Source organism: Spermophilus citellus, assembly GCF_964194105.1.
Source record: "Spermophilus citellus genome assembly, chromosome: 7".
NCBI lineage: Eukaryota > Metazoa > Chordata > Mammalia > Rodentia > Sciuridae > Spermophilus > Spermophilus citellus.
The window spans coordinates 121,491,598-121,509,206 of NC_138188.1; the positions used below are offsets into that span (position 1 = coordinate 121,491,598).

Sequence of the window (17,609 nt, forward strand, 5' to 3'; positions counted from 1 at the left end):
AGAGGCTGCAGGGAAGATGCACCCTTCCAGGGCATGTTCCCAATCATCTACCTCATCCCACCATCACCCACCTGCCCGAGTTCCCACTCAGACCATTCAGACTAGGATGGACTGATGAGGTTACAACTCTCGAAGTCCCATCATTTTACCTCTGAACATTCCTGCATTAACAGGAGCTTTAGGGGGACCCTTCATAGTCAAACCATAACAATGAGCATTGTATCAATTTGAATGGCAAGCACAATTTCTTACTAAATGAGTTGATTTTTGTATTATAAATTGATGAATGGTAATAAAATAGAAAATTTAATTTTTAAAAAGACAATGTCAGTTTGGCAAAATTTGTGGGCCATAGTAGCAGTTTTATAGAGGAGCAATGAAGCATGAATTGAATATAACATTAATTTGGCAAATAATGTCAAACATAACTGTCCCAAAACTGGGAAGATGAAAGTAGTTTTTAAAAGAGGAACATTGCAAGTCTATATTCAGATTTCATAAGAGACTCCAACCTTTCATTTATGAATTATTTGCTCTTTATGGCTCTTTAAATCCCCTAAATGCCACAGCTTAATTTGAAGAAAGCCTTCTTTCATCCTAATTATTTAGAATTTTATGAGTAACTCCCTCCTTGATCCTTTAACCTAGGTGCAACTTACAAAATTCTAAGTAGTCAGCAAGACTCATTTTTTATAAATTTGGTCTTTAAAGTTTTCATGTAGAGCCAAGAAAGAGCATTTGAATGTCTTTGAAATATTTTTTTCTGAGTACCTGAACCATGCTAAGCACTGTGTGTGCCAAAGCTATAACCATGAGCAAGATCCAGTCCTTGCTTTGTGGAGCTTACCAGTCCAGTGGGAGAGAGACTTATTAAACAGTCACACCAGTAATTATGTGCAGCTATGAGAAGTGGAGAAATGCAAGACCGGGTGATTACATGTAATGGGAAGCCCCAGTCAAGGTTTTAGGGGGACAAGAAGGCCCTTGAGGGTTTCAGAAAAGGCCTCCCTTGTCAGTGACAGCCCTGAGGGGGCTGAGTAGAAGATAAAAGAGAATGTCAGAGAATAAGGATGCTAAACTCTATTCTTTTGCCAACTCTTTATTGAGTACCAGCTATAGGCCAGGCACTGTTCTGTGTGCCAGGAACTGAGCAGCGAAGAAAGCGGACAAAAGCCCTACTCTCTGAAAGTTACATTTGGGGGAGGTCTTCAAGTATTCTGTTTGTTTTGAGGCAATAATGCATCTGCTACATGTTTTTGGTCTCAGGTAATAGAAAATACAAGTGGCTTAAGCCAAGTGTGATGGCACATACCTGTAATCCCAGAGACTCGGGAGGCTGAGGCAGGAGGATTGTGAGTTTAAAGCCAGCCTCAGCAATTTAGTGAGGCACTAAACAACTCAGCAAGACTCTGTCTCTAAATAAAATATAAAAAAGGGTTTGGGATGTAGCTCAGTGATTAAGCATCCTTGGTTTCAATCCCCAGTACAAAAAGAAAAGAAATGAACATAATATTTACCATATTAATAAGGCTTGGTGGCACCCACCTTGGGAAGCAGAGGCAAAGAAGTGAGTCCAGGAGTTTGAAACCAACCTAGGCAACATAGCACAAGATCCTATCTTAAATAATAATAATAAAAATTTTAAAATAAAATCTATCATAATTATTTTTAAATGAATAGTTCAATAATGTTAAAAATATTCGTATTATTGTGAAATCAATATCTAGAATTTTTCCATCTTGCAAATCTGAAACTCTGAGCCCTTTGAAGAATTTTCCCTTTTCCTCTTCCCCACCCCTGGTAACCACCATTCTACTTCATGTTTTATGAATTTGACACCTTGAAATGACTCATATACATGAAATCATAGAGTAGTTGGCTTATTTTACTTAGCGTAAATCTCTAAGGTTTGTCCATGTTATGGCATACAGCAGACCCTGCTTTGATTTTTGGGGGGTATATGCCCAGAGATGGACTTGCTGGTTCATGTGGTAGGTATTTTTTCTTTTTTCTTTGGCAGTATTAGGGATTGAATCCAGCTCTATTACTGAGCTATATTCCCAGTCTTTTTTTTTTTTTTTTTGGTGGTACTCACAGCCTTGTGTATGCTAGGCAAGTGCTTTACCACCAAGCTACATCCCGATCCCTGGTAGGTCTGTTTTTAATTCATATCTCATTGGCTAGATCTGCCTTGTAGACCCACTTTTCCCTTCCAACCAGTTACCACAAGAGAGTAAAATGATCATGGTTTAGCTACATTAATTGAAATTCATGAGCCTGAGGTTGTCGAGGGGACCTGGCCTCCCCTAAAGCCCAAGGCCACTTGGTATCCAAACAAAATAGCTTCCATTATATAAGAAAAAAGCAGGGTAATGTCTCTTGAGAGGCAGCCATTTTGTCCATCTTAAGTGTTAAATCATCATTTTTCTCTTTTAGAGCTGAAGAGATCCCTCTGAAAATCTTGGCCCACAATGGTTTGGTTGGAAGACTGATTGGCAAAGAAGGCAGAAATTTGAAGAAAATCGAACATGAGACAGGGACCAAGATAACAATCTCATCGTAAGTCACCCGTTCAGATTCATTGCGTCCAGTGATAAATCACTTGAGCATTTTGATATGCCCCACTCATCTGCTTTTCCCTAAAATTGAAATACAATCATGTGTGATATAATTATTTCCATCATCATCAAAAACAAATACATAGTTCCCAGTCTGACATTTTCCAGGGGATATGATCTAAGTCACTAAGATTTGAGTGTGTTGTGAGGGAATCCAGTTTTCTCTACCAAGACATGTTTGTGATTGTTCTGGAATGTTATTTTTGCTATCAGAAAAAGAAATGTCTCTCTTTTTCCCACTGGCCAGTTTGCAGGATTTGAGCATATACAACCCTGAACGAACCATCACTGTGAAGGGCACAGTGGAAGCCTGTGCCAACGCTGAGATAGAGATTATGAAGAAGCTACGTGAGGCCTTTGAAAACGATATGCTGGCCGTTAATGTAAGTGCCTAGCGCTTCCTTCTCCGCTGGTTTTCCTCTGTGCTTTCAGACAGGACCCAGGCCTTTCTAAGAACACTGTCATTCAGCTGATGAGAAGGTGCCTTATCTACATGAGTATGAGGAGTGTTCCTGACTTCTCTGGGGTAAAGGCATTAAAACAGTCAGGAAACCAATTAGTAAAACGTGATAAACACAAAACTGGACAAAACAATGTGAAGCCATTAAAAAAAAATAATGACTAATAATAAGATTGTAAAATCAGGAAATACTTATGATGTTTATTAAGGAAAGACATGTGAAAGTATTTATAACTAGGGTTCCGGTTACATAAAATAATATGGATTGGAATTACTGGAAGGCTCCATACAAAACTAAAAATATATGGTATGTTAGGAAAGTATTGTTTTTTTTAACTCCTAATTTCAGAACTTTCTGTAACATTGTCCTTATTACTTTGGGTGTTTTAAAAATAAAAACTTCGAGCCGGGCCTGGTGGCGCACGCCTGTAATCCCATCAGCTCAGGAGGCTGAGGCAAGATTTCAAGTTCAAAGCTGGAATTAAATTAAATTAAATTCTCAGCAATTTAGCAAGGCCCTAAGCAACTTAGTAAGACACTGTCTCAAAAGCAAAAAGGCTGGGGATGTAGCTCAGTGGTCAAATGTCTCTGGGTTTAATCCCTGAGACTCCCCCCGCCAAAAAAAAAAAAAAAAAAAAAACATACTATGGCCAGGTTCAATTACGCATAACTGTAATCCCAGGAGCCTGAGGCAGGAGGATCACCAGTTGAGGCCAGCCTCAGCAACCTAGTGAGACCATGTCTCAAAATAAAAAATAAAATAAAAGGCCTGAGCATGTTGCTCAGTAGTAAAGCATCCCTGGATTCAACCTCCAGTACAGAGGAGAGAAAGCACACTTTATAATTAACTTCCAGTTTTTATCTCGTGCTAGTGACCTGCACTTTTAAATTGCTTAATAATTGCTGACCTCCACCTGAGCTCTCATTAATACTGCTAAGAGACTGGTTTGAGTGTGTCCTTCCTGTTATTGCTACTAGTTCCCACTTGATAATGGGGAAACACAAGTCTGCACTCAGGAAAGTCCTAAAAATATTTGTCTATTAGCAAAGCCCAAGCTCAGCTCAGGGGAGTAACAACTTTTTATTATAATTTTCTAACATATACAGAAGGGTGGAAAGATCTCTGATAAGCCCTCATAGCTGATATTCCAGCTTCATTGGGTTGTGACCTCATGGCTTATTTTGTTTCATCTCAACTCTCATCCACTTCCCATCTGTGTCAGATGACCTTGAAGCAAGTTCAGACCTGATAACATTTCATAGAGGAATGAGTGTTGACCAAGAGTTCTGTGGACTAAACCCGAGCACTCTCGCTGCAGCACTTTCCACACTGGCCTTTACGCAGGTCCACACTCTGCCCCCACATCACCTGGGCCCCACCTGAGCAGGCCACAGCACATGGTGAATGTGAGGCAGGATGGGGAGAGGTGGAGGAAGAGACAGCCATGCAACCTCCTCCCTGTGTGTTTGTCTGTGGAAGGACCATCTGAACGGCTCATTTTCTTCTTGACATCTTTCTGTGAACACTTGGAAATGCTCAAAAGGGTCTGGTTGCTGCAAAGATTTGTCACCTGAGCATGAGAGTCATCATGTCTATTCAAAGCCACGGTCTGAGAGATGACTCACAAAATCACTAGGGTCTTACATATCAAATGAGATGAAGGTGAAGATCCCAGTTCTACTGTTCCAAACATTCTAAAGGAAGTCAAGTTATGGGGTGACTACATTCCTGTGTCTCTAAGAGGTTTAAAATCCACCTCCAGCCCATTTGAACATACTCAGGTTTAAAACATGGAGTAAGCGAGTGAGATAATCATGAAGCTGGCAACTAAATGATGAAGAGACAGAAGTCACAGACCATCCCAAACTTGGATCATGGAATTTCCATATGTTGTGTCCTAGTGAAGGGTCTGATCTGTCCCTGGATAAAGTGAGAAAAACCTGTTGACCCAATTTGTTTTCAGGGAAATCATTCAACAAATATTTATTGAGTACTTAACTATGTACCAGGCACTGTACACAACACTAAGTAAAAGAGTCTCTGTAAGAAATCATGGTCTAAAAGGGGAAAAGTTAATTGCACAGGTCATTCAAACACCATATGATGAGTGCTGTTTTAAGGAAACAGGAATGCCAGGAGAACCTAGATAGGGTGTTAGAGCTCAGACCTCTGGGGTCAGAGAAAGCTTCATGGATGAGGGGGACACTAAGCTGAGTGAGGGGAGACTCAGCCAGGTGAGGAGGGAGAGAAGCACTTTCTTCCAGGGGAGTCGAATGTGCAAGAGCCCAGAGGTCAGAGAGAGCATGGGGGTATTTAAAGGAGCAAGATTGAGCAGGATGGAAATAACAGGCTGACAAGGTGGCCCGAGTCCCCAGGTAGTCCTCAGTTGCCATGGAAAGATGTGTAGATGTTCCCAAGGGTGGCAGAAAAGCTTTGAAGGCATGCCACAGTCGGGTTGAGGATTGGCATCCACCCCCAATGCAAGGCAAAGAGGTCTTGTGAGCCAGGGCAGAGCTAATGGGAAATGCTGGTGCCTTTCAGACAAGAAATGGAGGTTGACCCAGGCAAGCTGGACCTCTCTGGTCTCCTCCCCTCATATTTTTTCTCCATTTCTGTTCCCAGCAACAAGCCAATCTGATCCCAGGGTTGAACCTCAGCGCACTTGGCATCTTTTCAACAGGACTGTCCGTGCTGCCACCACCAACAGGGCCCCGCGGAGCTCCCCCCGCTGCCCCCTACCACCCCTTCGCTGTAAGTAGCTCAGGATTCAGAGATTTGCTTATGCTCTGGGCACCGCCAGGCAGCAGCATTACTCTGCTATGTTGAGTCAGAGCTAAAGCTTTCATGTGGAGGCCATCCTCATGAGTGATTGGAGGAGGAATCCAATATTTCTTAGTACTTCTTCCTCAGGGGAAATTGATATTAAACCATCTTCTAAACATGTGCTCTTAAATATCCTCTATTTAATCAATATGCTAGTATTTTGTCTTTCATAGAATACTAGCATATTGATTAAATAGAAGCCTATTTATTGTTAAAAAAAGATTTGTTAGCTCAAATAAGAACATTTGTATTATTTATTACAATGTGAGGATACCTGGGTGATTCATTATAGAGAGAGAGAGAGAGAGATTTCCTATATGTCTACAATTTAGATGCATTACATTTTAATAGGCAGTTTAAAAAAAAATAGTGTTTGTGTCTAAACAGAAAAATGCCTGGTATTTAGTATGTTCTCCATAAATATTTATTGTTTGAGTTATAATTTACAACAAAAGAAAAAAATGTGAAAGGTATATTTCTACTTGTTGTTCTCCTTCACAAGCATTATTCAAGATCAATACACTACCAAATTGGGATTTCAGACACTTGACAGCTCTTCCTTTCATTTCTGATTCTTCTCTATACATATTGCTTATTTTTAAAAGCAAACTTTCTTTCGCCCAATGTTTATGCCGTTTAAGTGAAAAGAATCGAAGTCCATATCATCTCTTTAGTTTCATTCATCTTCCCTGACACTAAAGGATGCAGCTCAATCAACACTAAGTTTTGTGTGTAGGTTTGATAAAAGCAGAGCCTATGGAGGGAAGGGCTGTGGCTGCTCACTTGGCAGCTCCAAGCAGTGAGATAGCATAAGAGGTATGTGTCCCAGTACCTTTGCTGTCAGATTTGAGAATGACCCAGCTCAGTACAGGGAAAAGGCATTAAGACATATCTCATTTCTTGAGAGGGAGGCTGAACACAGGGCCCCATAGAAGATAACCTCAAGTCAGACCACTCTCACAAACTACCAAGGAGAGGCAGGGGAAGCATAATAAAATAGACCATTCTCAAGTTGGTAATCTAAAATGGGGGGTCTCCATTGTATAGCCTGAAGGGTAGGTCTGGTCCATCATTTCCTTTTTTTTTTTTTTAAGAATTCAATCTTTGTTTATTAAAAAAAAAAAAAAAAAAATATATATATATATATATATATATATATATATATATATATATATATATATAAATCCCAGCCCCCATCATTTATATTGTAATCATTTTGTAAATTGCTTTTTATTGTTTGTTGTTTTGTTTTGTTTGGGGGCATGGTACTGGGAGTTGAACCCTGGGCCTCACACATGCTAGGCAAGTACTCCACCCTTGTATTACATCCCCATCCCTTTTTATTTTATTTTTGAGACAGGGTCTTACTAAGTTGCCCATTCTGGCCTTGAACTTGCAGTCCTTCTGCCTCAGCCTCCTGAGTACCATCATTTATTTTTATAAATAAAAATTGGGGGGGGGACACAGCCATGGGCACTTATTTTCATATTGTCTATTTACTATCAGGCAGAGATGAGTACATGCAATAGAGACCATATGCTGCAAAGCCTAAAATTTTTATTATTTGGCTTTTAACAGAAAAAGTTTGTGGACCCCTGAACTAAAACAAGACAAGTTTTCATGTGATAGCAAAATGTTTTCTAAAATCTAAACTACATTTTTCCAGCTGAAGAGCTTCCTCCACATCTGAAATTTTTACTAAAATAGTAGAGTAACCATTTTGCTAATATATGTAGTTCCTGTTCTTCATAAGATGGTTTTAAATAAGATTTGCTTTTTAAGCTAAAAGTCATATAGTTCTGACCATGGTTCTGTGGATCAAGAAGATTCTAATGTAGAGTGCACAGTTGCCCCGACTTTGAGATATTCTGGCTTCTACGGACATCACCCTCAGACATCACCCTCGTGCAGCTGCAGATTGCAGAGCTAGGGTGTAAAAGCACCTCTGCAAGACCCCATACAGGCCCCCAGAGCCACATCTGGAGAGTTCACCCTGCTGCCTTCTGAGCTTTCCTGTGGGCCTAGATCTCCTGAGAAGGACAGGGGAGGGGAGGGTGGTAAGAATACTTTATGTACTTACAATGTTGCTTTCCTGTCACATAGGCATTCAGATTTCAAAGAAAGATTCTTTTTGGTTGCTGTCATACAGCACAAATCCTGCACTTTTGCTCTTAACATCCAAAGGTCGGGAAGTTTGTGTGCACCTCCTTACAGCCGAATCATACACATATGCATTTGTCTCTAAACTCTGGAGTTTTTCATGAATTTGTGTATGTAATGACAACTATCATTTTTTACTGTTTTTTATAAAAGTGACCCATGCATAGTATTTAATAAGCAATACAGAAATACAGAAAGTACAAGTTTTTCTTAGTCTAAAGATACCCAGTATTTTCCATGTGTAATATGAATATATATATTAGTCATATTTCAAATTTTCTCTATTAGAAAACTTGCATATGCATCTTGGCTGTTTTCTTGATCTCAGGGATTGAACCCAGGGGTGCTTATCCACTGAGCCACATTCCCAGCCCTTTTTATTTTGAGACACTGTCTCACTAAGTTGCTGAGGCTGGCTTTCATTCTCCTGCATCAACCTCCTGAGTCCCTGGGATTACAGGCATGCATCACTGTGACTGGCATCTTTTTTTTATCTTAATGATTTATAACAACTCATTATATATTAAAGCTGTTAAGCCACTGTCATAACTATTTTCCATCACCTTGTCATCTCTTATTATGTCTTGTACATGTAATTTTTAAAAATTATATTGTAAACAAACTATTATATGAAGTAAAATAGTTTCCCTTTGGCCTTTTTTTTTTTTTTAACTAGGGATTGAACCCAGGGGTGCTTTTACCACTCAGCTACATCCCCAGCCCTTTTTACTTTTTGTTTTGAGACAGGATCTTGCTAAGTTGCTGAAACTGGCCTCAAATTTGTGATCCTCCTCCCTCAGCCTCTTGAGTTGCTGGGATTACAAGAGTACATCACCATACCCAGTGGCCTTACTTCTTTTACCCAAATTTCATCTGTACCTATTCCCCAGAAGTGTAATACATTTTTTTAAAATTTTTTTTGTCAGCATATATATAGTCATATTTTAAAAATGCAAGTGAAATCATGCCATACACCATGCACAACAAAGTTTTGTTTTTTACTTTGGGGCATCTTTTCACAGCTATACCTAATTTTCTTTAGTGGCTGTGTAATATTCCATTGTATGAATTTACCATAACTTTTCTAAATAGTACACTATTTTTAGATGTTTGAGCTGATTCCAGGTTTTTGCTATTGCTAGCAATGTCCAAAGTAATATCGTGGGCTGGGCTTGTAGCACAGTGGTAGCACTTGCCTAACATGTGTAAAGGCACTGGGTTTGATACTGAGTACCACATAAAAATAAATAAATTATAAGATATAAAAAACTGACATTTCAAAAAAAGGAATATCTTTATACATGCATAAGTCTTTGCACAAGCGTGTGATTATATCTGAAAGTAAAGTCTCTTTAAGATTTTTCACCAACAGAATTCATGGAGAAATTTTTAAGTTAAGATGGCTAAATCTGTATTGTTTTTCTTTATGGGCTTCTGGCCTTTGATGTCATGCAATGGAAGAAATCTATCCAAGATTGTAAAAATATTGTGTCCTTATAGTAATTTTTAGTTGGGTTAGGAAGATGGTTGTTTGTATCTGTAATTCATGGGGAATTTATCTGGACTTATACTTTGAGATAGAGATCAAACTAATTTTTTTCCAGTTGGAGAGCTAATTTCCTCAAATCATTTATTGAGTAATCTACCATCTTATTATTCTAACTGAAGAGCCACACTCATGTTCTGGACCATATCCCACTTCATCCAATTCTTGGTCTACACAGCAGTTCCCATAGTTCTACACCATCTTTGACAATCTTAACAGCAAGCTTGTTTTTTTTTTTTTTTTTTTGTTTTGTTTTTGTTTTTGCCTCAAAGAATGAATTGGAAAGACGGCCAACATTTACTATTTGAGAAAATGAAAGAATATGAAGGAATTTTCTAGTCCTTGAAGGTTTGGTAAATCCCATCCGTAAAATGTCTGGGCCTACCAACTTTTGTTTGGAGAAATATAATCTTTTTAGTTTCTTACAAGTGTTGGCTTGATTTTGTGGACTTTTATAAAAATATTTGTTTCGGGGTTCAGGGTGAGCTCAGGGGTAGAAGTGTGAAGCCAATTCTTAACACCACAGATTTGTATTTTTCTCTTTTTTTCTTAAGATTTACGAGGGATTTTTTTACTTTTTAAATTTATAAGTAATTAAGTATAACAGTTTCCTTTTTATTATCTTACAATCATTTTCTGTATTCTTCTTTTTTAACGAATCTGCCATGCAATGGGTGCCTGTGAAAGCAGAACCACTAGATTGTCTGTCTCCAAAGCTGCAGTTCTGGTTCAGATCCCCCCAAACCCAAGCTCTGATACAGGCCTGAGGCCACATGTACAGATAAGAGAAACCAGGCCCACCTGGAGGGGCAGCTAGCCTCTCCCTGGTGGGCACTCAGCAAAGCACACCTTAAAAGGGAAGCATTACAAGAAAATTAAAGAAAAACAGGGAAAGAGGGAACCATTATCAAGGGTAATGACCTTCACTAAAGTGTTACATATGCTTAAGATAAAATATTAAGTAAAATATTGCCTATAAAAAAAAAAAAAACCTTTAAAAGAAGGCTGAGATTGTAGCTCAGCAGCAGAGCACTCACCTAGCACTGGCAAGGTGCTGGGTTCGATCCTCAGCACCACATAAAAATAAACAAATAAAATACAACTAAAAAATATATTTTTTAAAAAATGTAAAACCTTCAGATGTCTGCATTGTGGACCGTGAGGCTTTCCCCTTGGCCTGTAGTGCTTTGGGGGCCACATGCAGAGGGCTGGGTTCACTGCTGTGCCCAAAAGCCTTGCTGCCAGGCTGAGATTAACTGATGGCACAACCTACTCGTGGGTTCACATGGGCAAGTGGCTGCCTTTGTGCCTCACCCCCTTCACAACCCTGGTCAGTGTTGCCCACAGGAGTAACCAGGGACAAAGACACCCCTTTCTTCTGGGGTCCCTGAACATCATGTAAGAGTGCTTGAGATACATGAGGAAGGCACAGACCAAGGGATCTGTCTCCACTACAGTGTCCCCAGGCTCCTGCTCACCTCCCCTAGACTCTAGGTAAAAGCAGCTCTTCTGGGGTCTGGCCTTCCACCCACCCACCGGGAACACTGGGTATCCTCCATCAGATGAAGGGAGCTAGTCATGGTGCACGAGCGGCTCCTCCCCACTGGCCTGGTCAGAGTAGGGGGATGGAGAGGGTGCTCCTCTCCCGGCTCATAGACTGGTTGGCTGCAGCTGTGCTTGGCCCTTTGGAGGTACAGCTCCAGGAGGACCTTGTTCAGCTGCTTACCCACCCTCTCCCTGGGCACCCATGGTTGATCAGCCAGTCCATGGGGTACTTATGTGAAGGGTTGGGTCCCCGCAAGAGCTTGGCACTGTTTGGCCTGCTCTGGTGCCAGAGCAATTCCACGTTGGTGATGGTCGAGATTTCCATCATGGCCCTTAGCACTGTCATGCCAGCAGTCTGACCAACGAGACCCACAGCTCAGAGGGTGCTGCTGTCAACAGGTACAGGCGCTGGGTGCAAGGCATGTCCTCTGGTGCTGCTTACTAGGGCACAGGAGGGGAGGGTGGTGAGGGTGGCTTGCAGTAGATCCAATTGAGCATGCCAGCTCATGCACCGTCTGGATACCCTCCTCCACGTTGGTCCAGATACAGTGGCCTCACAGGTCAGGAAGGATTCCCAGTGCTGGCACCAGGACTTCAGCAGCCAGGAGAGCAGCTTCTTGCTGTGGTAGTTAAAGATTGTGTCATGGGTTAGGTCATTCTGCAGCACTAGTCCTCCAGAATTCAAGGACAGAGCAGGGGTCCAGTGGTCATAAACCTGCAGGATCCTGGTGATTATACGCTTGTTGGGGTTTTTTGCTTAAAGTGCTGAGAAACAACCAGAAGCTCAGTGTACATGTTGTAGCGATTTCCCTGGCCCATCTGGGTGAGCGCCTGCATACTCTGAGCCATCACCCAAGATAGAGAAGAGCAAGAGGGTCAGGAGGTACCCCTCTGCAAAATAAGGAGGAAAAGTCGGGAAGTGAGGCAGCAGGACACCTGGAGAAACCACCAAGATGGGTTGATGGTGGGTAGCCCCTCCACTAGAAGATGCACCTGGTCCTCCCGCTCCACAAGGCCTCCTGTATTCTTTGGTACTCAAATAATGTAGCATTTTGATTTTTGTGGCCTTGCTCATGTGTGACCAATTTTGGGGGGGGGGGATGATAGGCCTTTGGAAAGCATGCTCTGAAATGGGCTCAAGGCTGTATTAACAGCTTGTAACAAGTGACTCATCTCTCCTATAATTTTTATCTATATGATATTAAACTTTGAGAGTAGTCCACAGTTCTTAAAATTTTAAAGTCAAATTCTTAATTTTAAACAGACTTTTAAATGTGTTTCAGTCATACTATTCTAGAAGCAATCTATTATTTTAGTCCAGTTTATTAAGCTTGCTTTCTTAATATACACACAGTCTCATAATCCTCAGTTATTTAGAATTAACTAAACTTTTATTCATTTCTTTGGTCATCATGGACAATTTCCTATATCATCCTGTATTCTTCCAGTTTTTGAGTAATTTATTTGAATTTTGTTGTTGTTTGGCTGGCACACTTCATCAAACAACTTTATTTTTAGGGAATAGTATTAAAGTAATAGAATTTCCAAGCCTTCCTATATCTGAAAATACCTTTCTTTTTCCTTCAACATGAATGAAAGTTCGGCTGAGTGTCTAGAAATGCTGGGGTGCTCGTTCCTTTAGAACTCTGAAAACATTACTGTTGGCATTAAGTTGTTCAGATAAATGTGCTACAGCCTGATTCTTTTGTAGATAACTTTTTCCCTTGTAAGTTCTAACCTTTTATAGTATTTTGCTTTTCCCTCTGGAATTCAGAAATCCGAATATGAGCATTCTGATCTGAAGATTCAAGTTTTTCTTTGGCTCAGGAAAATCTTTTTTTTCTCTGCAGTAATTAACTTTAGTATCACTTTTTCTCCATCCCTCTGTTTTCTCCTCCTGGAGTTCCCACTTTATGGAGAATAAACCTCACTCTTCTTGTCATCCGATCCCCGCTCTCTGTTCTTGTTTTGTGCAGGTTAAGCTTCTGAGGTGTTCATGGGCTTTCAACAACATACACTTTCTATGTGTCTGTCCTCTCTTGAGTTTCTACTTAACCAACCATCACTGTAATTCTCCAACTGGTCTTTTCTCTCATGGCAGGGGGCTCATGATTTTCCAAAGTGCTAGCATCTTGAGTCTCACTAGGATCAAATCAAAAAGCTCTCCCTCTTCCCTGCATTAATTCACTGCTGTCTATATATGTCTAATGAATTAGAATTGTCCCTTCTTAGGTTTAAATAAACTCAACAGAGGGCATATTAATGAATACATAGGGGAGCTCTTTCATAACATGCTCCCCCAGCGCCACCTGATCCAGTGAGTTCAGAATGTTCTAGATGTGCACAGTGTCGGGTGTAATGCCTAAGATCTTGGACCACAGTCAGACTCAGAGATCTGTGTTCAAATCTTGCTTCTACTCTCTGGTTATCCCACCAGTTTCTGAGGTTGTCTTAAGAGAACACACAGTGGTGGATAAAAGCTACCATGAACAGCACTTTGACAGTGGGGAATAGAAAGTTCACCCTCTCAATCTTGGAACGTCGTGTTCATGACATCTCCTCTAGCCAAGTCCTTCCCCAGGCCTCGGTCTCTCTTTCCCAGGTGGAACACCTCTCATCTTTGCAGAAGCCCTTGCCCTCTGCACTGTCCCTTCCCCAGCTCTTCACTTTTCCTGCCCCTCATTTCCTTTGCTTCAGAGTATCACCTGTATCATGCATCAGCTGGTCTAACCTGTACCTTAGACCCTGCAGTTCTGCCAGGAAACTAAGCCCAATAGGTGATAACTCCCTTGAATTTCATAAATTTGTTTGATACATACTTTACCCACCACCCCACTCCCTATCCCAACATAGTTAAAGTCAGAGGAAAAGCAGACAGAGCCTGAAATGAGCTTGATAATGACCCCCTGCCACTGTCCCTTGGTTGGCAGGTGTGGGGCACACCGGGGCCAGGCACCTTCTCCAGAACATCACCTTTCCCTGCTCTATACACACTCAAAAATATAGTTTCTCTCACATACAATTACTGAGACAGTGAGTCCAGCTGTACCACTGGGTCAGATTCCTGATCTACTGCCAAGTCCACGGAGGCCTTGGGCTAGATGTTGGATGACTGCAACCTGCTTTCTTCAAGTTGTTGACAGGTGACTTTCTGATCATCATAAGGAAGCATGTTTAAAACCCCCCTTTCACTTGAGGCTAGATTCTGCATAGGCTTGGGTAGATGGAAAATAGAAAGTGGGCTCTGAGAAGATGTGCATTTCATTATAGACAAATACACTTGTTAATGCAGCCCATGCATGTCTGGTAATAGATTATTTCATTCCCATGGCCCCTTTGGAGACCATGCAACACCCTTTGGGAGTATCCATTGTACTCGGGGTCAAATCCATATCCAGATGAGGTCCACAAGGCCCTGAGTGATCTCATGTTGCCTGCCTCCCCCTCACATCTTACTGAATTCTCCTGTTTTCACCTACTTCTTTCTGGTTTTCAAAAAAGCTATTGCTGTCCTGGCTCTAGACCTCTAAGAATCCTGCTCAGTAAGTTCCTGCCCCAGGACTTTTTTATGTGTGTGTTGGGCATCAAACCCAGGACCTCAGGCTACTAAGGAAGCAATTATCACTGAGCCACACCCCCAGCTCCCTCCCCAGGACTTTGCATAAGGCTCCATCTCATCTACAAAAAAGTTCCAAGAACTTTATTCACCAGACAGCTAGAGTCACCATTCCACCCTCAGCTCCTCAGCTGCCTGTTCTCATTTTGTTCTCTGTCTGTCTGAAGGTATCTTTTATGTCTGCCTCCCCAGTAGAACATAATTCACAGTTAAAATTGTGTTTTAACTGTGTCTCTAGCACCTAGAACTGTGCCTCCTACATTGTAGTTATTCCGTTTTTGAGTAAATGAATAAACAGTTGCATGAACCCCCACAATAATACAGAAATCTAAATATTATTTATTTTTTGCGGGGGTTGGGGGTTACCAGGGATTGAACTTACTCAGGGGCACATGACCACTGAGCCACATCCCTAGCCCTATATTGTAATTTTTTATTTATTTTTTTAGTCATACATGACAGTAGAATGCATTTTGATATATAATACATACATGGAATGTACATACATTAATCATATTGTCTATTCTATTTTGCTGATAGGGTCTCACTGAGTTGCTTAGTGCCTCACTAAGTTGCTGAGGCTGGCTCTGAACTCACAATCCTCCTGCCTCTGCCTCCTGAGCCACTAGGATTACAGGAGTGCGCCACCGCGCCCGGTTCTAAATATTATTTGTAATTGGGCTGAAGATATAGCTCAGTGGTAGAGCACTTGCTTAGCATGTGCAAGACCCTGGTTCAGTCACCAGAATTAGAAAAAAATAAAATGTAATTGATTTACGGATGAGCCTCAGAAAAGTTTAATAAGTCATTCCAACTTGTAGAACTAGTGATTCAGACTCAGGACTTCTGACTCTAAAAACCATCTTGTGTACACAGGGGCCAATGTCAGCCTCAGCTAGAAATGAGCGCCTGATTGCTGAGCTCAGGATTCTTTCCTTATGACAGTCTTGCAGCTGTGACTCATAAATAAAAGGGAATTTGTCCTTCTTATCCTTTTACAGCTAATTAAAAAAACACCAAAACAAAACAAAAAAACTTTCCTTCCCCCAAGTGGTAGGTCTAAATTTAATAGTGTTTATGTTAGAGAAGCATTTGAACACAGAATAGGAGCCACTCTGTGGCTCATCTATTGGCCTCACACAGGTTTTGGAAGGAAAAAGCAGATTACAATTCAGAATAATTGTTTCTGCTATGAAAGCTGAAGAAACAACACTGTAGATGAGAGAAGGACAGAAGCGCCCTTTCCCCAGATAGAGCTTTGTTTGGGCAGAAAGCTGAAGGAACTCTTTCCCTGGACAAGAACCTACACAGAGAAGGGTCTGGAACTTGTGTGTTTCCCAGGGAATCCTCAAGAAAGCGGCAAACTTCTTCACCCATCTGCACAAGGTTTCCTGGACTGCTGGTCTTGTAGCACTCTCTTGTGGCCAGGAGGCAGCACTGCAGCCTCTTTCAAGTCAAAGCAAGGCTTGTGTTAAGAGCCGTGATGCCGCAGGTGCCGCTGGCACCTTGGCACCTTGGCACCTTGGAAGCAGCACCTCATGATGCCTGCATCTCTGCCTTCTCTCTCTGAGCTCCAAAGGAGGACACCTTTAATCATAGGTGGCACACACCTGTAACTCCAGATACTTGGGAGGCTGAGGCAGGAGGATCAGAAAAAAAGTTTCATTTTGTCTTTAAGGAGTCATGAGGTGAAGTTGTAATTGGGAGCTGAGTCCAGATGGAAATTAAGGAGAGTAAGTACGTGCACATCACCAGGAGATTTGCTCAGGGACCCCCGAATGAAGCTAGGTTCCCTAATCCTAGCTCCCATCCATGTCTGACATTATGGGAACTTTCTTCCTGGGGGGCTGTTGTTCGGGGCAGCTGGGCCATGGTGCCCAGAGGTAGTCATTTATTGTATGGTAAAACCAGTGTTTACTTGGCCCTTATATAGAGGATAGTTGACTAGACTTTGCTGACTTTGGTCAGCCCAAAGAATATGTAAAGTCAGACATGTAATTGTCTTACAGGACTTTTGTAGAGATTGAGGCCTCATAAGTAGATATAAAATATCTATCATGGTACTAGGTATATAGTAGGTTTTCAATTAAAAAGCAACTATTTTTAAAACTTTGATTTTCCTAATAGCTCTATCTTCTTCTGTCCACATCTTCCTTCCTTTTCCCTGCGTCCCTCTTCCCATGTTCATGTACAACATATTTGTTCATTCACTTTCTTCTTCCCCTTTCACAGTCTCTCTGCTCTCAATCTCTCAGTTCCTTCTGAAATTCTCTGATGGGGCTAACTAATCTGTCTTCCCAGGAACACATTTGCTCGGTTTGAATAACTCTTGGATATTGTCCCAGTACTCTCTGTTCCTTGTAATCCACAACTCATAATTCCCCAGAAAATAGAAGCCACTGGCCCTGTCTGTCTACCCAAAAGGCAGGTCGCGTATGTGTGTGTATGTGAGAGACAGAGACAGAGACAAAGAGAGAATGGTCCCATGCTAAGTTCCTACCAAACCTAAAGCATGACTTGGCTTAAAAATGACAAACATTTAGGGCCTGGGATTGTGACTCAGTGGTAGAGCACTTGCCTCGCACGTATGAGGCAACTGGATTCGATCCTCAGCATCACATAAAAATAAGTAAATAAAATAAAGGTATTGTGTCTATCTACAACTAAAAAAAATATTTAAAAGAAAAATGATAAATATTCAGCCCAGAGGGCCACTCTGACCGGACAATATCTTGCCAAAATATTAAGTGGTCCAAGGAGGGAAATTGGAGGAGAAATCCAAGATATAAATGGACAGGTGTGTGGACATGACCGTGAGGTTGGCTGATAATGTAGAGAGC

General features: G+C 41.3%; 1 protein-coding gene across 3 annotated transcripts in view; it reads left to right on the forward strand.

Moving 5' to 3' along the window:
• IGF2BP2 (insulin like growth factor 2 mRNA binding protein 2) overlaps positions 1–17,609 on the forward strand; it is a 161,668-nt gene that overhangs the window by 131,835 nt on the left and 12,224 nt on the right. For 2 of the 3 annotated variants that reach the window (XM_081302149.1, XM_081302151.1), the window contains exons 8-10: positions 2,437–2,559; positions 2,866–3,001; positions 5,702–5,830. In XM_081302149.1, coding sequence (XP_081158275.1) covers positions 2,437–2,559; positions 2,866–3,001; positions 5,702–5,830 — 388 coding nt within the window. The remainder of the gene's footprint in view (positions 1–2,436; positions 2,560–2,865; positions 3,002–5,701; positions 5,831–17,609) is intronic. The other variant, XM_081302150.1, reaches the window with a different exon arrangement.